The 22380-nt window shown below is 35.3% G+C and overlaps 1 protein-coding gene across 2 annotated transcripts; it reads left to right on the forward strand.

Annotated features, from left to right (window-relative positions):
- Positions 1 to 2763: 2763 nt before the first annotated feature.
- LOC127106726 (protein NO VEIN) lies at positions 2764 to 22105 on the forward strand. 2 transcript variants are annotated; one of them, XM_051044028.1, is made up of 13 exons: positions 2764 to 3440; positions 3538 to 3878; positions 5407 to 6076; positions 6243 to 6350; positions 7699 to 7873; positions 8164 to 9950; positions 10626 to 10838; positions 12252 to 14513; positions 15078 to 15193; positions 17208 to 17601; positions 17682 to 17999; positions 19231 to 19488; positions 20409 to 22105. In XM_051044028.1, the coding sequence occupies exons 1-13, from the start codon at positions 2862 to 2864 to the stop codon at positions 21516 to 21518; spliced, it is 8331 nt and encodes a 2776-aa protein (XP_050899985.1). In that variant the 5' UTR covers positions 2764 to 2861; the 3' UTR covers positions 21519 to 22105. The 2 variants fall into 2 exon arrangements, with proteins under 2 accessions (XP_050899985.1, XP_050899986.1); XM_051044029.1 differs by having other exon boundaries at positions 2765 to 3440; positions 8179 to 9950.
- The last annotated feature ends 275 nt before the right edge of the window (positions 22106 to 22380 follow it).

Consider the following 22380-nt stretch of genomic DNA (forward strand, 5'->3'; position numbering starts at 1 on the left):
AGATAATTGGTGGCCACCGTTGGTTTGTAAATTCAGCATTTGAGTTTGCTTATATTCACTTTTCAAAATAGCATGGAAATATGAATTATTGCCATCTCCATGCTTCAGCCAATCAAGTTTTGATTTTTGACCCAACACATGCTCCTTAATATTGTTCCAGTGAAGGATTTCAGTTGTGCGAGTCTTGGTTCTATCAATGTATTAACTGTTCATCCTGTCCTGGGAAAGGTTTTGGTGAGCCTCCATCAACTTAGCTCTGGCTTTCTCAAGTTGTCCATGCATTCTATTAACATGTTTATTAAGCCTCTTGAGGATATGTTGATGCCTTTTAAGTTTTCTCCAAAGAGTAACCATAACATTCCATTGCATTTGAAGGTTCCATTTAACTGCCACCACATTATCGAAACCCTTCATAATAGTAACAATATTCTGGAATTTGAATTGACTTATGGGGGGTGAATTTTATACTATAGTTTGAAGACACAAAAGTGCATGGTCCGAAACTTCTGGGTCTCTAATGTACATAATTGTCTCAATGTTTTGTTGTTGCCAGGCCACATTACCTATAACTTTATAAATTATGGAGTAAATGATTCTATTTGTTTGCTTATTTAACCAATTGTTAAAGTCACATACACTATCTTTTTCAAACAAACATGTTCTATCCATCATGTTTTCAAGGTCAATATAATAAGATTCATGGACTTCATTTCTACCAATTTTGTCCAGAGTCTTTAGTGTCAGTGTAAGCCTAGAGGCCAATACTTTTGGTACTTGTATCAAATTCTTTATTAATAATAAAATGCTTTTTCTTTATTATGTTTGTTTAATAAAGTCCCTAGAATAGCTAGTCCGTTTAATGTATCAAGTGTGACTTAATCATGAGATCCCATTAAACATGAGGACTATATTCTTAAAGTATCCGTAGTCGAGCTTTGTTGTGAAGTGGAATAACATTAAAGCATTAAGACTATTCTGTATATAGACTGATGATCACATCTCATGGATCATGGATAAGGAGTTATCAAGTCTTAAACATAGGTATGGATATTAGAAGTAATATTTATATTGGATTGACCCGCTATGAGAATACTATATAGAATGTCATGCAAAGTGTCATAAGTTATTCTCATGGTGATAGTGGTGTATACCACCCTTCGACCTGAAACCACTATGGATCTTAGATGTATAGTCGAGTGCTTTATTGCTGATCAAACGTTGTCCGTAACTGGATGACCATAAAGACAATTGACGGGTACTCAACGAAGCATGCTGAGGGACATGAGTGACCTAGATGGAATTTGCCCATCCTGTGTAACATGATGAATATCTAAGGGCTGGATATTGAACTGGACAAGGATGACACGGTTTATGCCTTGTGTTCAATATAGACATAAGGGCAAAAGGATAATTGTACACATAAGTATTATCACAAAAGGATTTGTCAGATCGGATGACATTTTTGTGCCTTAGGTATCAGTGATATGTTGCTAGATACCGTCACTGTTAATTATGTTAAATACGTGATTTAATATAATTGTCAATGTCGCAAAAACCTACAGGGTCACACACAAAAGGACAGATTGATGAGAGATAGAATAAATAAGGAACACCGTAAGGTATGTTGCTCTTAAGTGAATTATAGAACATCGTAAGGTACATTACACTTAAGTAGAATACGAAATATGGTAAGGTACGACGCGCTTAAGTGATTTTGGTATGTCATAAGATATGTGTCACATACACTTAAGTGGGCTTTTTTAGTTTATAATCCACACAAGTGGTTCCATAAATAGAACCCTTGTGCATAAGCATTTATTCAGATGATTTTTTTCTCTCTCTCTCTCTCACACTCAAAGCCTTCATTCATAGCAACTAGCACTAAGACTGAAGGAATCCGTTCGTGTGGACTGAGTAGAGGCATTGTCACCATTCAACGTTCGTGATCACTTCTTAGATCTGCATCAAAGGTTTCAATCGCCACAAAAGATAACGATTCTATCACTAATCATGCCCATTCGTAAGGATCACTAAAGGAGAATTTTTTTAATTTTCGCTGCGTTTTGGATCGCTATTCCCCTTCATTTAGTACATTGTTAAAACCCCCCATTAGAAACCAAGGACATTGAGTATGATGTTTCAACTTCTAAATATCATTCCATAACAACTTCCTATGATCCAATTTATTAGAGGCATAAATGGTTGTACACAAAGTGTTACTAGTACCACTCAAGGAGGCTAATTTGCGCCGAATCATTTAAGATGAACAAGTGATGAGGTTAATACTCACTTTATTAGGGTCCCAAACTATCCACAATTTGCCATTCTCATGTTTGGTATAGTTATCAGTAAATTTCCAGTTTATCTCCATCTTTGTTCCAACAACCTCCACTTTATTCTTCTTAACTCTAGTTTCAATCAAGATAGCAACATCAAGCTTCATGCTATTAAGACGAGAGCTAATCTCTCAACATTTTCTTGGGTTATTAAGCCCCCTCACATTCTAGATTAACGATCACTCCAAATCCTTAGGGTATCGAAACCATTTTGACAAGAGGTATTTTTTGGTATTTTAGGACTAAATGAAAATGTCAAATTTAAAACCAAATCAAATCTGATCCACTTCTACAAATATATATATATATATATATATATATATATATATATATATATATATATATATATATATATATATATTCGATCATAAATTTAAAACCAAATCAATTCTGTTATTTAAATTGAAATAAAATTTTGAGATTTAATGAGTATCAGGACTTTTTAGACCTTCTTCTTATTAATACATTGTTTCACTTCTACTCTTGCAGCTTTCGCTCTTTAATTCTTCTCTTCTCCTTACGCCAATGTACCCTAGCCGTTTCTCCGGCGGCTACCCACCGCCAGGCCGCCCTCCTTCATCAACCGTCTCAAACCCTAACGCGTTCTTCCAAGCAGGTCACAACTTACATCCCCCAAACGCTTCCTGGCCTCTTCCGTTCCAAAACTATCCCTCTTTCGCTCCTCCGCCGCAAAACCCCTATGGCTTCGCTCCTCCGCCGCAAAACCCCTATGGCTTCGCTCCTCCGCCGATAAACCCTCCCGGATGTGATCCTCCATCGCAAAACCATCCCTGCTTTGCTCCTCGGCCGCAAAACCCGTCTGGCTCCACTGCCCCACCGCAAAACCTGCCTGGCTCCACTTCTCGGCCGCAAAACCAGCCAGGCTCTGCTCCTCTGCAGCAAAATCCCAAACAGGCTATCGGCATGGCTGAAAATGCTTCCTCCAAGGCCTGCCGTGACCTTCTTGCTGCCGGAGACTCTGTTTCCGCATGGAAAGTGTCTCAGAAAGCTCTCTTGACACTCCAAGTTGATTCTTTGAATTCTTTGGGCATCAAAATGCAGCAGGTTCCCACACTTCACCGCCTTATGCTCACTGAAGGAAAGGTATATATACTTAACGTTTCTTTTTTGTTTTAGTTCAATGATGAATTTGATCAAAAGGGGTTGGTTTTCATTGTTTTGTTTTGGTTGCTGTGTGAAGGTGAATGCTTTTATCCATTGCTTTGTTGGGGTTCGGAGGATCACTTCTTTGTATGATTTGGAAGTGTCAATTTGCAACAACGAGGGTGTTGGTAGCTTTGAAGAGCTTGGATTAGGGCCTTTTTTGCGCCACCCTTTAGTTATTCATTATTTTTCCATTCGTTCCGATGTGACCGAAGTGTTTAAGATAACCAGCGAGGAGATAATTCAGTTTTTAAGCAAATTTTTAGACGTTTCTAAAGCTAAAGCAGTCATCGGAGTTGAAGACTTTCTCGAGTTTATTGCCACCAAGCGATCTGTTGAACGCAGGGAATTGCTTGGGATTCGAATTCAGAACTTGGGGTATGTTCTCTCATGTTCATCTTACATATTTTGTTAGAAAGGTTATGTAGTGGTCTATAGTATTAGAAAGAGGCATATAGATTGAAAATGTTAATGTGGTAATGATTGAAAGCACTCTCTTTACGAGCTAGAGATTTGACTTAACGCCAAATTAGTTAATGAGCTAAAACCTTTTGATGAATTATATCCTTAGACAATACTTTATTTGGTAGATCAAAATTATTATCAATAGTATGAATGCTGATAAAGGCGCCGTTCAAATATTTTTCTTGGATTTTGAATTTATTGCACATATGATTGTTTATTTGATAACTATGACTATTGAGAGACAGTTCAGAGGAATATCTTATTTCTGTATGCTAGTCTTCAATTTTCTGAAACACGATTACTAGATATTTACTAAATAAGAAATATTGTTACTTGTGCATGAGCAACATTGCTTCTTTTTTGAACTCTTCTCCTTATATTTGTTTGCCTTACGTATTTGTATGGAATCACATTTGTATTTATGTTCTGTTCAATTCCTTTGACTGAAGCAATTTTTGCCAGAAGATAATTATTTGATCACTAAATATTGTGTTTTCTGACTTCCCATGTGCTAGGCAACCGGTAATTAGGTATGGTTAGGATACTACTGAGATTTTATAAACTTCACAATAAAGTTCCACTTACCCAGTCTGCAGGGTGTAAACTGGAAGAGGATGATCTTTTTAAGCAAATGATGAATAGGAAAATCGAAAACTAAATAGACAGCACTTTGTGGGGCTACAACCTCCCTACCTGTACTAACTGAATCACCAATTTTATACCTCCTTTCCCTATCATTAGCTCACCCATTTGGGCTACAACCTTTCTACCAGTACCAACTAAATCACTCATTTTATACCTCCTTTCCCTATCCTTAGCTTACCCATTATCTTCCCTATTTGAACTCACACATTCCACTATAACCCCCATAACAAATGTAATTTTCCCACATATTGTATGTTTTGGTTATGGAAACAAAATGCCTATAGACAAGTTCACTGTGAGTATAGTAATATTAACACACTATGACAATATAATTATATTAATACACACACACACCATGGCACCATCAATCTCCCTGTCCTCCCAAACACTTAGATGAATGAAATAATTGCTTTTTTCTTGTTAGGTACTCCCTCCGTTCCTTTTTAAGTGTCATCTTTTGATTTTTTACACATACCAATAAAGCTAATCAATATTGTTTCTTTTCAAAGAATAATTCTCCTTTTACCTATATTACCCTTAATTATTTATTGCATTCATTTTACTTTTTCTCTCTATGTAATAATTACATAGGAGTAGTTTTGACAAAGTGCAATTAATACTACCTTGAACTTTGCAAGTGACAATTAAAAAGGAACAGAAAATTATTAAGAAAATGACACTTAAAAAGGAACGGAGAGAGTATTTGATATCTCATAAGTTTGATCTGTTATGTGCAAGTTTAACATTTGGTCTAGAATAGGCCATCTTATCCTAATTACTGATTTTGTGATCACAGAATGCACATAACTGCCATAAGAGAAGCTAAAAAAGCAGAGGAATCTACAATAGAGAAATGCTTGAAGACATTAAGATCAAAAAGTGACAAGTTTAGGAATCGTCCTATTTCTTCTTCTCAGAAAAAGCAGTTAGATGAACGTTTTAGCACCATTGCTCAGCGTGTAGAGTCATTTTCTTCTGTTGAAAAATCTTTTTGTGGCAAGCATGTTAGATTCACGTCGTCAAGCTCAGAAGATGAAGTTAGTGATTATTCTACAGATAATGATCAGAATGATAATATTATTATGAGCAGTTGGTCGAATCCATCATCAAAATTTGGCAAAAGTTCAGAACGAATGAGTAGCTGTCCCTATCCATCTGCAACCGAAGAGATGGCACGCCTTGTGGTGAAGGGTGATAAGCAGGGAGACTCCCTTTCTAATAGCAGCCTTAGAAAGGGATTTAGTGAGCCCCCTAGTAAAAAAAGAAAAACTGAAAATGTTACTTCTACCAAACCTTTTAAGTTTTTAAACTTTAAGTATAAAAAAGTTGATCCAAGCCCAACCGAAAATGTTAACACAACCAAGGTATCAAAGAATATGGACAAGTATCTTTCAATCACCGATGATTCATTGCAGATGTTTGTCACAACCTGGAAGGAAGCGTGTTTGGAGCACAAGGTTGCTGAGGTAGGTATTTAAGTTCACTAAAATGAGATGATAATGATATATTTATTGCAATACTTTTCCTTGCTCCTCTCTGAATATAGGTTCATTTTGTTGTCTGTTATGAAATTACACTATGTAATTATCACAATGTACATTTTGAAGATTTGATTTAGCAATGTATGTGTAGGTTTTGGAGAGGATGCTTCAATTCTATGGAGTAAAACCCCGGGAAAAGAACAAAATCCGAATGTTGCTCATGTCATACCCCTTCTTAGTTGGGTTATTAAATGCTGCTGTAAGTTTCTTTTTGTTGACTTCATTATTTTTCCTTCACACTTATAAATTTATGGTATATTAGTTGAATTGATCTTGTAATTATCCGCTTTATTTGAAACCTAACTTCTTCCTCATTTACTATAAGTAGATGTTAATAGTTGACTTGTTTTTGTTTGCGAAATTTTCATTTGGGTTGAACTTCCTTACATCATACAATGGGATAATATTATCATGTTTCATGCTGAGGTAATGCTACTTTCACACATACAGTGTAAGAAGGTTGCCATTAAAGGAAATTTTTACTGCACATCTATAAGACCTAGAAATGTTGTATGAACTGAACTTTGGCCCTGTGAAAAGTAAACAAACTAGTGAACTTAGAAAAGATAGGTTTATAAATACAATGATTGGAGTGAAGATTGCGATAACCCCCGTTGTAGAAAAGTGGTGTCCTGCCTTGGGTGTTTTTTGATACGCAGAGTTTGTGGTGACAACTGTAACCAAGTCGGAGTTGGTGTAGAATAACACACTCTGTATTATAACATAATTTACCATTGAATATAGAAAGTTCAGATTCAGTTTATCTCCCTTCTGCTTTGATGCTCTATTATGGGTAAGCAATGTAAGGGGGTGGACCAGAGGGAGGACAATCTAATAGTTAGACTTATAAGTAGTTGGAGACCAATGAAAATTATAAGACAAACCATTTGGGGAGATTTAGGGGTAAATGGTCTAAGTCTTTAGGCCAAATGTCAAGTATTTTATACTGTCGACTGATTCAAGTATGTAGGACTTCACTTAGTGGGAAAAGACTCGATGGTGGCTGTTGCTAAAACTATTTGAGATCAAATCTAGCACTTTTAGTGCTCGTTGTAGTGTTTTTGGGTGTAGGCTTTTGATGTTTTCAGGATTTCACAGGTTGCTTGAACTGATGATTAAAAAGCTCTTAAATATTAGTGCTTTCCTTTTTCCTTATGGTTAGGGAGGACATTTTATTTGCTCATAGCCTCTTTTTTACTGTAGCTTTGCTAATATTTATTGGGTGGCTAACATGTGCCCTTAGGGCTTTTGTTAAGGAGTACAAAAATATAAGCTTTTGTGTTGAAAGAGACAATTTTTTAACTTAAAAAATTACTGAATACACAATTTCAGTACAATGTTTCTATATAATGTTCATTAGGAAGGTGCCATAAGGGCACATGTTAGCAATGCCCTAGTTATTTCCTGTATTAATATTTCATGTTTCACTTTTCTGCTTGGTTGTATGATTTCCTTATGGAATTGTTGTATTTACTAAAGGTTTTGTCTTTCTTTCCAAAGTGGTATGATATCATCCACTTAAATTCTTCCATTCTAAAATGCTGCAGGTTTCTGCTATTAAATCTGGAATGTGGAATAGCATATATGATACCTTCCAAGTCTTCAACAATAGTGAACTAACTAATTCACCAACCAAAAGTTCTGAATACGAGACCTTAGATATTGAACCCAGCCTGGAAAATGTACCACTGGTAGCAAAGGATAATGCAGAGAATACAAATTGTGAGTCTATTTGCCATTGAATCAAGCATTGGCTAACATTATTTATCTACTAATTTTGGCCGTTTTGTTATAGTTTCCTTTTGAAAGAATTTCCACTAGGCAGGCTATGAAAATGAATTGCATTATAGCATAGGAGTTTTATTGGCCTACTCCTTTTATTTTATATTGGAGGGATATTTATTTTCTTCTGTTTTTAATTACCCAGGATACAAGCATAAAGTATTATTTTAGTTACTTTTTTCTTCTCAAAATTCCTTATCCTATGCTATCTTGTCTACTTTTCCTGACAGTGGAACTTATAACAGGCATTTCTGCTGAAGATGTTGTCAGAAAAATTGGAATGTATTTTGACCTTGATAATGAAGTATATAGAAATAGTGACTCACAGGTGAAGTATAAAATAATGTTTTTGAGAAAGTTTTGCAACTGTGAAAGTTGGTTGGCTGAGCAGTTTGGTGTGAAGAATTTCAACTCTCTTGGTCATGGGGATCTCTTATCATTTCTTGAGAATAGCGTTGACCAGTTTCCTCGTGAGCTGCTCAAATTATTGGGCGGTGGCATGTGCGAGAATTCCTCCTTCAAGGCCTGCATGTCCTCAAATGAGTTGGTTGCTTTACTATCTCAGGCTATTAGTAGTTTGTGGGAGAATGAAACAGTAACCAAGCAGATTATTTCCATGCTGCTTATGAGGCAGTTTCCTTCAATTGGTTTTGAATTTGTGGAAAGTGGGTCTCTTGAGGATCTTCTGGACACTGTTCGAGAGCATAAATCTAACGTGACTTCAAAATGCGTTGTATTTTCTGCCGCCATGATTGAAGAGCACTATCACATAGACTCCTTAAGTGATGGAGATAACAATTGGTCCGGAATCACCACTGATAGTTCTGAAATGTGCCATAAAACAAAACGCTCTGAAACTATTACAGCAAAAAATGCAATGGAAGTATTACTTAAGTCTCCAATGTTGTCTGACTTGAGCAAGTGGTCTCATTGGGATCTTATGTTTGCTCCCTCCCTTGGCTCGCTAATGTCATGGTTGTTGAATGACGTAAATACCGAAGAATTGTTGTGTTTGGTTACCAGAGATGGAAAGGTGATACGGATAGATCATTCTGCAACCTCGGAATCTTTCCTTGTGGCTGCAGTTCAAGGATCCTCTTTCCAAACTGCAGTGAGTTTACTATCTTTGATCTCACTACTTGGAGGGAAAAGAAAAGTTCCATTGTCACTTCTAAAACGCGACTCTTGTAGTGCATTTAAAGTCTTGTTTAGAAACTTTGTGGAAGATATTGAAGTTGGTGATGATAAAAATGCTTTCCAGTCTAACGAAGCTTTATGTAAAACACAAATAGTAACTGAAGTTTCAACTACTAAAATGAGTGGTGAGTTTGGCAAACACTTACTTAAAGTGAAGAAGGTAGTATCAATTATGTCAAAGTTTGTCCTTGATTGTCTTGGTTATCTGCCTGCCGAATTTCATAGCTTTGCTGCTGACGTGTTGCTCTCTGGGATGCGATCTGTTTTCAAGGATGCTGCTGTAGCTATTTTATGTGAATGCAGCAACATGGAGCAGCATCTCATGCTTCACGAAATAGGGCTGTCTCTGGGTATTACTGAGTGGATTAATGATTACCATGCATTTATTTCAAACAACACATTTGATCAGTTTTGTGCTCATGTTTCATGCTTAAAAGATGGCAAAACTAAAATAAGCACAGGACTGAAGCATGACCAAGAATTCTTGGATAAGTCTCTTGTGCCTGAATTAGATATGGTTACATCACACGTGCCATGTGGGCTCAATGAAAGGTGTACTGAAATTAGTCAAACAGTTGATGCAGAAAAATCTATTGACAAATCTATGACTAGCCACATAGAAGATTCACTTCAAAGTGGCAAAGATATTGATTCTACTTTGGTCATTGAATCTATTAGGCAGGATGAATTTGGCCTAGATCCTAGTCTTTCTGATTCTGACAGTTGCATGCTGAAGAAGCAACATGCTAGGTTAGGGAGAGCATTGCATTGTCTTTCACAAGAGCTTTATTCTCAAGATTCACATTTTATCCTTGAATTGGTGAGAATATCCTTTCAACTTCATTTCTTGTACTTAGGAGTAGAGGAGTAATGGGGAATGTTTTTTAATTCTGTCATAGCTTTTTTTTATTATTGTTTGTAAAACTCGTGTACTGATCCACATCTTAGTAACTGTTGGAAATAGAATATAATTGAAGTTCTGCTTTCCAAGTACAATTAAAATTCAATATATCATAGGGTTCATTGCATTCATAGATTCAGTGTACCTTAGAAGTTAATGCTAGTTTAATTTCTTTTCTCGCAACTGTACATATCATGTATATATATATAGATGCTCTTTCTTGAGTGAATTGACTAAGAAGTTATGTTTTGTGGGGGGTAAGGGGAGAATACAATGTTAGGCAGCAGTGATGATGTTTTGAAAATGTTTGTCATATCTTATTGATTTTTTCTTTTGGAATGTTGTTGACTGCATTTTACTATTTTTATAGTGTTGTTCACTCTAGGCCAGAAAGTGATATACTGAATAATGTTATTTTATAAGAGTTCTGTATAAATACTAGGCATTACTTTTTAGTTTTTACTGTTTATGAAGGGATGATTTTAAAAAACTATTTTAATTAAAGAGGCATTCTGCATATTGGAAATTTTGTATGGTGAGCTTTGAGAGTTATTGTTCTGGGCACGTATCTTATAGTTTCTTCATTTGATTCAGGTTCAAAATGCAGATGATAATAATTATCCCGAAAGTGTGGAACCAACTCTTGCTTTCATTCTTCAAGATTCTGGTATTGCTGTACTGAATAATGAGCGAGGATTCTCTGCTCAAAATATGAGAGCACTTTGTGATGTTGGAAATTCAACGAAGAAGGGGTCCAATACTGGATACATAGGGAAGAAGGGCATTGGCTTCAAGTCTGTTTTCCGAGTATGTCTAAGAAACATATTAATTCATTTTCTCTTTATTATAACTCTTAAACTTTGGGTTGGGTCTAAACAACCTTACAAAACTAGCTTGTAATGTGAGGTTTGCTCCCACTTATAAATATATTTTCAGACAATATTTCGTCAAATGTGAGACTCTCGACACCTGATAGCAAATGACACGATAGATCTTGGATAGCAAATGACCCAATAGATCTTGATAGCAGAAACCTGATAGCAAATAACCCAATAGATCTTGGATAGGCTCTGATACCATTTTAAACTTTGTGTTGGGGGCATATCATAACCTTACAAAATCAGTTTGAAGCTGAAAATTGCCCCCACTTGTAAACATATTTTCTGGCCATATTTCATCCAACATGAGACTCTTAACAATAACATTTTGTTTCAAATATGAATGCTGAAAAACCAAAAACATCAGGATAGTACAGGAGGTGGTTTGTTCAACTCTTAATCATGTTCCCAATTTTGATCTAATAGTTTGAGATTATCTGCTTTTATTTCCTTCTTTCACTTTGGTGTAATTTTTTATTTGTTGTGATTTTTCTTTCATCTTTATATTTCTTCCTATGATATATTGTGCTTCTGTTTATCTATTTTATTTGACGCTACTCTTTTATCTGTTTGCTTCCTTATGTATGTTTGATTCTGCAAAATGTATATGTCCATTGCTTTTAATTCTTTGTTGTTTGATATATGGAAAATATCTCATAATATTTGGGTTGTAAAGATCAATTAAAAATATCTTGCATTATTCTTAGAAATGGTTTTTGTATTTTCTGTATATTTCATTATTTATGTTGTTATATAATTAAAATCAGGATTCTAGTTAATAATTATGATAAATAGTTTCGATATTTGATTAATATTAGGAGTCTAGTCTTTTTTTTTTTTAATAATAGACGGTGTTTATTTTTTTAATCAAACACATCAATCCAAAGTCTTTATTTGTTTTCTTCCCTCATGTATCTAAACCCTGAAATTTCAATAATTAGATTGTTGGTTATGATGTAATCTAAAACTGATATGAAAATGAATCATATATAGGGCCATATAGTATTTTTCTACAACTTTTTGATTTAAACACTTTGTCCAAATAATTTCTTGGCACAAACGTTTAATCAAGGATATGTTTTTACTGTTCCAATCAGTGTGTCAAGTCATTACTGCACAAAAACTCATGTGGCACATATATCATCAGACTGTTGATCACCCAATGATGATGTGTTTCAGTTTCATTTGTAAGAAAGTGATATATTTACAAACAAGTTTAAATTTATGCATTATCATAATAAAAACTCCAGTCCTTTCCTAACGGTTATCTATTTGTACTTTTCCTTTATTAATATATTCTTCAGATAATGAGTTTTATTAACTTCGGTTGGTTTCACTGCAGGTCACAGATGCTCCTGAGATTCATTCCAATGGTTTTCATGTTAAATTTGATATTAGTGAAGGCCAGATTGGTTTTGTTTTGCCCACATTAGTTCCTCCGTGTGATATTGAGCTGCTCAGGAAGATGGCATTTACTGGCACTGATTCATACAGTGATAATCCCTGGAATACATGCATTCTACTTCCATTCAGATCTCATCTATCAGAAGGAACTGTCATAAATAATATTATGACCATGTTTTCAGATCTTCATCCTTCATTGTTACTATTCCTTCACCGACTTCAATGTATCAAGTTGAGAAACTTGCTTAATGATACACTTATTGTTATGAAAAAAGAAATTTCAGAAGACGGTATCATCAAGGTTTCTCACGGGAAAGAGAAAATGTCATGGTTTGTTGTATCTCAGAAGCTGCAGACAAATTCCATTCGCTTTGACGTGCAAACAACTGAAATATCTATGGCGTTTACACTGCAGGAATCGGATGATGGTTACAGTCCCTGTTTAAACCAGCAGCCAGTTTTTGCTTTCCTTCCTTTGAGAACATATGGCCTGAAATTTATTCTTCAAGGTGATTTTGTTCTTCCCTCATCCAGAGAGGAAGTTGATGGAGATAGCCCATGGAACCAATGGTTGTTGTCAGAGTATCCTAATTTGTTTGTCAGAGCAGTGAGGGAGTTTTGCGAGCTTCCCTGCTTTAGGAGTGAGCCTGGAAAGGGATTGTCTGCTTTCTTGAGCTTCATTCCTTTAGTTGGGGAAGTGCATGGTTTTTTCTCCACTCTCCCTCGTTTGATTATTTCAAAATTACGCATGATGAATTGCTTAATTGTGGAGGGTGACAACAATGGATGGGCCCCTCCATGCAAGGTATTGAGAGGTTGGACTGATCAGGTCCGCTGTCTTCTTCCTGATAATGTACTTCTTGAACACCTAGGGCTCAGATACTTGGATAAAAATGTACTATTATCTGATACATTAGCAAGGGCACTAGGCGTTGAGGAGTTTGGGCCTTCAGTACTTGTTCGAGTAATGTCATCTTTGTGTTGCACAAAGAATGGACTGATATCAATGAATATGAGTTGGTTGGCGTCTTGTCTAAATACACTCTATGTATTGATGTTTGATTCATCTGGCACAATATCAATCAATTTTGAAGTAAAAGATGATATTTTAAAACGCCTTAAAAAAACACCGTTCATTCCACTTTCAGATGGTACATACGGTTCCGTGGATGAAGGAACTATATGGTTGCAGTCCAATACTTTAAACACAGGATTTGATGGTGAACATAAAATGGAAGCTTTCCCTAATATATGTGCTAGACTACGGACCGTAAGTCCTTCCCTTCTTTCCGCAGCTTCTGGTACTTCAAGCTTGAATATGACTTCTTTGGACAATGTTACTCGGTTACTTGAGACTATTGGCGTTCAACAATTGTCTGCTCATGATGTTGTGAAGTTGCATATTTTACCTGTGTTATCTGATGAAACAATGGCAAGCAAGAACAAAACATTGATGATTGAATATATATGTTTTGTAATGCTGCACCTTAAATCTACTTGTTCTGATTGTTTCATTGAAAGGGAGCATATCATCTCAGAGTTGCAATGTAAATCTTTATTATTGACAGATTGTGGTTTTAAATGTCCGGCTGAGGTGCCAATTCATTTCTCTACTGAATTTGGGAATCCCGTCACTGCAAAAAAGTTGGCCGATGCTGTGAATATGAGGTGGCACGAAGTCGACATAAGCTATCTAAAGCACCCAGTAAATGAGTCAGTTTCATCTTCACTAGTTAAGTGGAGGGAATTTTTTGAGGAAATTGGGATCACTAATTTTGCTCAAATAGTTCAGGTGGAGAAGAGTGTTGTTAACATATGTGATGCCACTTTTAAGCAGGAGATGTGGGATAGGGGCCTAATATCTGCTGAATCAATAGTCAAAGATTGGGAATCCCCAGAAATAGTGCAATTAGTATCGTTATTGTCTAACAGTGGCGATCAAGAAAATTGTAAGTACCTCTTGGAGGTTCTTGATACATTATGGGATGCTTGCTATGGTGATAAAGCTAGAGGTTATTTTGTCTCAAAATCTGTTGGAGATGGCCACCCCTTTAAGTCTACTTTTATATCTAACTTATGTGATATTCAATGGGTGGTATCAACCATGGATGGTGAGCTACACTATCCTAAAGATTTATTTTATGATTGTGAAGCAGTCCGGCTGATCCTTGGAGCTTTTGCGCCATATGCTGTTCCAAAGGTTAGCCTTACTGTACTTTTGTGTGATGCAGGCTTATACATTTAATGATTTTTCTTTTTAGTTTATGTAATTAATTGCAAACTGGGATGCAGAGACTAATTACCAACATGGTTATGCTTGCATGGGTCTTGGGGCTGTTGTCTGTAGTTCATTCTAGGATTTTATTTCCTGTTTTTCCTTTCTGATTATGTATCTCATATGCTCTGGTTACTTGTCCTGCTATATTTAGGGCTGGTATAGTAATATAAGGCACAATGTCTCTCTTAAGGATTTCAGCTTATTACTGAATTTGATTGATATTTTGATCATTTTGAGAAAAATTTATTATTTATTTGTATCTCCTTGTGATTCTTGTTTGTACTTGCATATGGATTTTTCATTAGTCTGTCAAAAAAGGAAATAATGGCATATGGATATTTTGATCATTTTGAGAAAAAGTTATTATTTATTGGTATCTCCTTGTGATTCTTGTTTGTACTTGCATATGGATTTTTCATTAGTCTGTCAAAAAAGGAAATAATGGCAATGGGTCTTGATACTATTTTGTTTGCTGTATTTATTCAGGTGAAAAGTGAAAGATTGGTGAACGATATTGGGTTAAAGACTAGAGTTACTCTTGGTGACATTTTGAATATTTTTGAAGCCTGGAGAAAATCATCCAAGACTTCATTCAAAGCCAGGTGTGTACATTTTAGGCTTTTATTTGCAAACAAAATGGCTTTGATTGTTCAAGTAACCAAACTTTTCATGTAGAAAACACCGATATGACAGGGAAAATGGATATGATACAACTACTTTTAAAATTGCTAAAATGTTTAGGTACAACATATAAAATTAATACTGCACTAAGTTACAGCGAGAGTTATTAATAGCGGCTGCTCCAGGCGCTATCCTGGGACTCTCTCCCGGTGTGGCAACCCTCCGCTATGGAGGAAGGCGCGCAACCCAGTTTTGGATAGTGGCCGAGAAAACTGGGATAGAGGGTTGCTGAAGCAGAGTGCTTCCCGGCCCGGAGCGGTTTTCTGCTTTTAGGGCTTTTTTAGTGCGAAAAGACCTTCTTACCCTTAAAAAATTTTAAATCGGAAAATTTATTAGTCATTCGTGTTTTCTCCTCTCTACTTCGCGTTTTCACCTCTCTACTTCGTGTTTTCACCTTTCTCCATCGCGTTTCTTCTGGTTGCTGCTGCTCGCATTTTTTGCTCACTGCTTTTCTTGCCCTAACTCCTCCGCCTCAACTGCGTCAAGCTTCTCTCTATTCTTCTTCTTTATTCTGTTTTCTGCTTTTCTATTTTGTTCTCTATCCTGTTCTTCTTTATTCATTGTTTTTCTATTCGTTTTCAGGTTGTTTTTTCTTTCATATTGTTTTTTTTTCCTTTTAAAATATTTTGCTTTTGGGATTAAGATATGTAGATTATCCATATAATTAGTCCGAAAAGTTATTTAATCTACATTAAATATATAGATGGATTATTCATATAATTAGTCCAAAAAGTTATCCCGGTTATTCCGCTATCCCATTTTTGGAGTCGGCCGCTCCGCTCTTGTATCTGAGATTAATATCTCTGGTTACAACAGAGAATCAATGTTTACAAATATCACCAATAGGCATTTTAGATACAACAAAAAACTATGGTTTGTGTAAAATTTTTATGGGTTTCATCTGCATAAGTTTAAAAATTAAAAACAAAATTTTGTGCAATGTAATATATATTGAGGAGTATTAGACGGTGTTCAAAGATTGTTTATCATGACTATATGGACGACCCAAACATGGTGATCACTTTGAAGTATCCTTTTTCCGTGCTCTAATTAGCCAATGGTCAATGCTTAAGATGTTAGATGGAAGCTATTAGTGGGTTTATATCTATAACACTGCCCCTTCATGCAAGAGTTCTTTTGAGCTTAGTTTAGAGCTTTTGCAATGCATAGGCCCAAAATCTACTTTTACCTTAAAAATGAGTTCTTAAGGACTGGACTACCAAATACCAATTGTTTCTTTGCTGCTCTGATCTCGTAAAAGCTTAAGCTGCTAAATATAGTTGCATTTCTTGAATGGTTGTATTCTTACAGACCCCAGATATAGCAAAGTCACAACAATCAGTGCCATGAAAATGACTAAGCTATTTCCTTTTGGTGTGAATCATATATATATTTGGCTGCATGGACTATTGCTGGTCAAACTGATGTCCAAATAGATATCAGGAAAAAAAAAATTTAATGTATGCATCTATACAATCCAAAGAAAAATATAAACTGTTGCCCGACACCAAAATTTCAACGAAAATTGTCTTCAATTTGTGCCACTTTTGGTCTTCCTTACTTGACCATATATATCACTTAGGATCATCTTTACTGCGTCCTGAAGAATAGGATAGTATTTGTCCGTTGTCTTTCCTGTAATTTATTAAGTTTTTCATATCCTTGTATTTATGTTTTATCCTATCCGTGCCTGTATGTTGTATATCTTCTAGCTACAATGAGGTTCTGAAATGTGATTATGTTAAAATTTCTATGATGAATGTTTGCGCCAACAGAAGGCTGGAACTAGGGAAGTAAAATATGAGTTGCTAAAAAATTGCATACATTTGTAGCCGTGTTTGAATTGGCTACCCACTGGTTATCTGTGTTTATTTTTTCTTTCTCCTTTCAAAATTACGCAAATTCACTGACCAAAAAAGTTTTCATTTTTTGTAGCATAAGCCAAATGTCTAAATTTTACACATTCATTTGGAAGGAAATGGCAGCTCCAAAGCAGAAAATCCTGCAAGATCTGGTGGCTGGGCCTTTTATATTTGTCCCTAACTCAGCTGTTCATAGTCATAATGATGATGTTTTTGGGACGTTGGTGCGTCCCAATGAAGTCTATTGGCATGATCCAACTGGTTCTGTTCAGAAGATGGAGGAGTTTGATACTCAAAGCAGCTCATCCCACTCCCGAATTAACAAGTCACTGTGCAATATTTACCCTGGCCTTCGTGGTTTCTTTGTTGATGAGTGTGGAGTCCAAGAGGCACCTCCTCTACACAGCTATATTCAAATCTTGCTGCAGTTATCAACCGTCACTTTGCCTTCACAAGCAGCTGATAAAGTAAGTGTATGACGAGCAGTAAATTATGACTTGATTTCTTTTACCTGAAACATTCTTACCTTGCTCTTTTCTCTTTCCAGATTTTCCAAGTTTTCCTCGTGTGGGCAGATGGACTAAAATCTGGTTTGTTGAATGTTGAGGATGTCGTATATCTGAAAGACTGTCTTTCAAAATTAGAATTTCCAGTGCTTCCCACTGTGCAAGATAAGTGGGTTTCATTGCATCCTTCCTTTGGTCTTATCTGCTGGTGTGATGATAAGGAATTGAAAGAAGAATTTAAGCATTCAGATAACCTTGACTTTCTTTATTTTGGTGAAGTAACAGAGGACAATAAAGAAAAGGTGCTAAAAAAAATTTCTTTCCTTATGAAAAATTTAGGTATTCCAGCTATCTCGGAGGTATGATCACTCTTTCTCATGCATTTCTTTATCTCGGTCATCATTCATTGTAGTCTAGGCACTTCTCAAATTATGGTGTTACACTAACACATACATGCAAGCACATGCACATGTGATTATTTTTGCATTTTATTTTTGTGCTTAATTGTATGAGTATCTACTTACACTTTCAGTATGAAAATGGGAATCAATTTGGAAAGACATGGGTATATGGTCTCCAAAACTGCCCGACATTAAAATTGGTGGTTAATATAAATTTATAACCACTTACAAGCACCCTCCTCAATTGCTCTAGCTTTTTATCTGATTATGAAATGAAAATAATGCCTTTTTGTTGGCCAAGTTGCAAAGCAATTCATTGGTAACAATATACTTTATTTCATTATGTCGGTGACCAAACTTGGGAACACAGTGATGTTATGTGAGTAGCATGATTTAATGCAATTCACATTTATGCATTATCTGAGATTCTTAGGGTCATTTTTTGTTTTTGTTTTTGTTTTTGATTAACATGTTAAACAAAGACTGAAAAGTACTTGGTGCTTTTTTGCTTTCCCTTTGACCTAATTAGGTGTCTTTTCTTGCACAGTCTCCTATTTGTCACTTCGCCCCTCCCCTTCTTCTCTCAAACTTTTCCAAACTAAGACATGCCTCAGTAAAGCAAATTTTGATGAAATTCCTACAAAACCAAAATGAAGATTTGGATATGACTAAAGGCCTGCGTTGTTTAAGATTAAAAAAGTGATTTGTGTTCTCGGAGGTTCTTGTAAAGAGGAGGCTATTTGTATTTCGTCCCAATTCTAAAGAATACTTTTTATTTTGGGAAAATAATCTGAAGTAAATGCACTATAAGTATTTTTACTGTCACACCTATATATGAAACTACCAAGACATTTCAGTAAAGAAAAACAGAAAAGTATCGAAGTTGTTGGATTTTAGATGAAAATAGAAGAAGAGACATAATATGAAATATAACTATAGTGAGATATGCTTGATGTTGACTTGATACAAAAGACCAATCACAAATTCCTATTTATAGTCTTCAATTTAATGCACAAAACAATAAATGATACTGATAGAATGAGTTTCAAAAGTTATTTACTTGTGTATTCACAATTTATTCAGTTGTCTTTCACAAAATGCATGGGTATAAAGTTGTTTACTTGAGAAAGAAAAACTTGTTATTCATATAATTTTGGATGTTACTTCAGTGCTTTATGACAACATGCAGGTGGTAACTCGTGAGGCAATATATTATGGTCTATCTGATTGTAGCTTTAAGGAGTCATTGATCAATATTACTCTTCCATATGCTCAGCGCTACATTTATAAATCTCATCATGATAAATATATTCAACTTAAGCAATCTGGTTTCGGTATTTTGAATGATCTTAAAGTCATCGTTGTTGAGAAGCTGTTCTACAGGAATGTTATAAAGGGCTGTGACAGTGTTTCAAACAAACGGGTTGAATGTAGTTGTCTTCTACAGGTATGTTAAGATTTTTGAAATTTTCATCGAAAAGCTACATTCATTAATTTAGTTAATATCCATGACATAAACGGAAAGGCAATCTTGACATAAGGGTAAACTTTGATTCAAATCAAATATAGAAAATTGAAAACGACTGGCTACTTTTAGTTAGAAATACCGTTTATTTGTTCACCTTAACTCAAATTTCAGTTGTAGGCTTGAATTGAACTTATGGTCTGTTGAATTTGTGATTATGTGTAAAAGATGAGAGAAAAATATTATTGATAATACTATTGACTTTTTATATAGGATACATAGAATAAGAACAAATCTTGATAATACTAATTGTCTTCTAAAGGCTCAATACTAACCTATTTATAGGATACATAGACTCAATCATATATTAAGAACAAATCTTGATAATAATAACTATAATCAAATCTGATACTAAGATATAATCTAAGATACTCTAAATTAATATAAATGATATTATAAAATATTTTATAATATTCTAACACGCCCCCTCAAGCTGAAGCTTGCTAAGCTTTAAGCTTGTTACAAATTAACCTTAAAAATAAGGGATCAAACTACATATTTTCCTCTAACTGTTAACCTTTTCTCATTCTCAATTTGAAATTTCAGAATTTGACTAAGATCTGTTTTTGGGTTTTTGGTTCGGTTATACTTTCCTATACACAATTTGATTCTCAATTCATCATTAGTAATTCAAGAGATTTTGAAGATTTCAGTACTGCGTCATTAAAATATTTGGAGCATTGATTATTTCACTTTTTGCATGTATCAACCCATTGTTGTGCCTGAAACACGACCGTTTATAATCCTTTAGCTGCCAATTGCAAATCACAACTTTTCCATCCATAAATTTTTTTCTGAACGAATATCTATATCATATGTTCGTCTATATGTCTTTATCACAGGGAAACATTTTGTACACTATTCAAGAAGCAGACCATCTTTCCTTGTTTATGGAGCTTTCCACTTTATTACTTGATGGGATTGATGGGGATTATAAAATTCACATGGCAAATTTCCTTCACACGATAACAAACAGTTCAGAATCTGAGTCCCGTGAGAAAATGTTGAATAGCCAAAAGGTGCCAAAACTTCCTGATGAAGAACCTGTTTGGGCACTATCTACTGTGTCTTCAATGTTAGAGGATGAAATATCACTCCCTTCAGATTATGTTTCATCATCGAATGAACAAACATTACCATTGCCAAAAAGGAAGAGCGGAATGTCCTCAAACTGGCCACCTGCTGATTGGAAAAATGCACCAGATTTCAATTATGCCCGTGCCAATGGATTCAAGACCCAACCTGCCCTGATTAGTAGTAGCGTTTCTGAAGTGAAAAATGATGATAATTTTGAACAAGGATCAGTTTCTGTTGACCGGAATGTCATAGATGATCTACAAACAAATTCGGCGTCCTTAGCATTGCATGAAACTGAAAACTTTAAAAATCAATCCTACCATGATTTTGAGCCGACTAGTTTTCACCATATCGAATTTGATCCTGCTAGTCTGGGTGATGATATGGATGAATCTCGAGTTAAAGCTCACTCGGGTTCCACAGCTTTTAGCACGCCAGCTTTTAGCATGAGAGACCGGCTTCAAACTGGTACATATGACGCAGCACAGGCAAATGCAACCGGCAGATTAGGCGAGTTACTTGCATACAAATACTTCACTGCTAAAGATGGCAACACTACTGTAAGTTGGGTTAATGAAGTTAATGAAACAGGACTTCCGTTTGATTTAATCATTGGAGAAGGTGCCAATAAAGAGTATATCGAAGTTAAAGCAACTAGGTCTCCAAGAAAAGACTGGTTTCACATCTCAACGAGAGAATGGCAGTTTGCAGTTGAGAAAGGAGAATCTTTTAGCATTGCATTTGTTGCAATAACAGGAGATAACAATGCGCAGGTTGCTGTATTCAAAGATCCAGCAAGGTTATGTCAACAAGGTGGACTGCAACTGGTTGTTATGATGGCGAAACAACAGAGACAGTTACCTGTTGTCTCATAGCTTCCATTCTTGTGGATGGGTTTGATAATCCCTCCAATGTATTACTTACTACTTTTGAATCAACCTTTTGCACCCAGTATGTGTTGGCAATTTATTTTAATGGCCAAGAAGATTAATGGACTGGATATCACTTAATGCAAGATTCAAGATTTGTGGATCACAAGAGTTGTGTTTCCATAATTTTGGTGCTGTATGTGGCATATTTTCGCATATACCAATCATCTAAAAGTAAACCTAGCCCCATGGAGAAGGATGGCTGGGCAAATATTGTGGGAATAAGAAGGAATACTTTTTATACAGATCTCTAATATTTTGGTAGTGGTTCCTGTCTGGATTTTTTGTCTCAAGTATTAATTAAGGATGCCACCATGTTAAGATCCAATTTTCTAGGTGAAGTTCAAGGTCAATGCCTCAATTTTGCCAATACAAATCTTGCATGTAACATAATAAGGTTCCAATTTGATATAGCAAACACAATAAGAGATGCAAAACTCTGCATGCCTTCCATGTACAAATGTAATTATTCATTGTCATGCCTTGAAATTTTGGTATTTATTTATATAAATTTATAAATGCATTTCCTTTTAGCACCGTAAATTTATTGATTTTTTTTGTCATTTAGTTTAGTTGTTGAAATTCACTCTTTAAATGTGAATAAATAGGAAGTGGCAGGTTGTGCCTCTGCAATTGTTGTTTCTGGCAGTTATTAATTGAGCTAACTTAACTCTTTGTTATCATTAACAATAGTAAAATAATTTATTTACAACACTCCTTTGGTCCTCCTTAAACTAGTGAATAAATATCTTTCATTCTTAGTTTGATAATAATCCTTTCAAAGTTGTTAAATGCAGTTAATCTCCTA

This window comes from Lathyrus oleraceus, chromosome 7 (genome assembly GCF_024323335.1).
Source record: "Lathyrus oleraceus cultivar Zhongwan6 chromosome 7, CAAS_Psat_ZW6_1.0, whole genome shotgun sequence".
NCBI classification, from domain to species: Eukaryota; Viridiplantae; Streptophyta; class Magnoliopsida; order Fabales; family Fabaceae; genus Lathyrus; species Lathyrus oleraceus.

What these genes read in the sequence shown, in the direction of transcription:
- LOC127106726 (XM_051044028.1), top strand. Translation starts at nt 2,862, where the DNA reads ATGTACCCTAGCCGTTTCTCCGGCGGCTACCCACCGCCAGGCCGCCCT. An exon ending in GTATTCCAGCTATCTCGGAG is followed by an intron (nt 18,000 to 19,230) that starts GTATGATCACTC and finishes GACAACATGCAG; the next exon opens with GTGGTAACTCGTGAGGCAAT. An exon ending in AATGTAGTTGTCTTCTACAG is followed by an intron (nt 19,489 to 20,408) that starts GTATGTTAAGAT and finishes TCTTTATCACAG; the next exon opens with GGAAACATTTTGTACACTAT.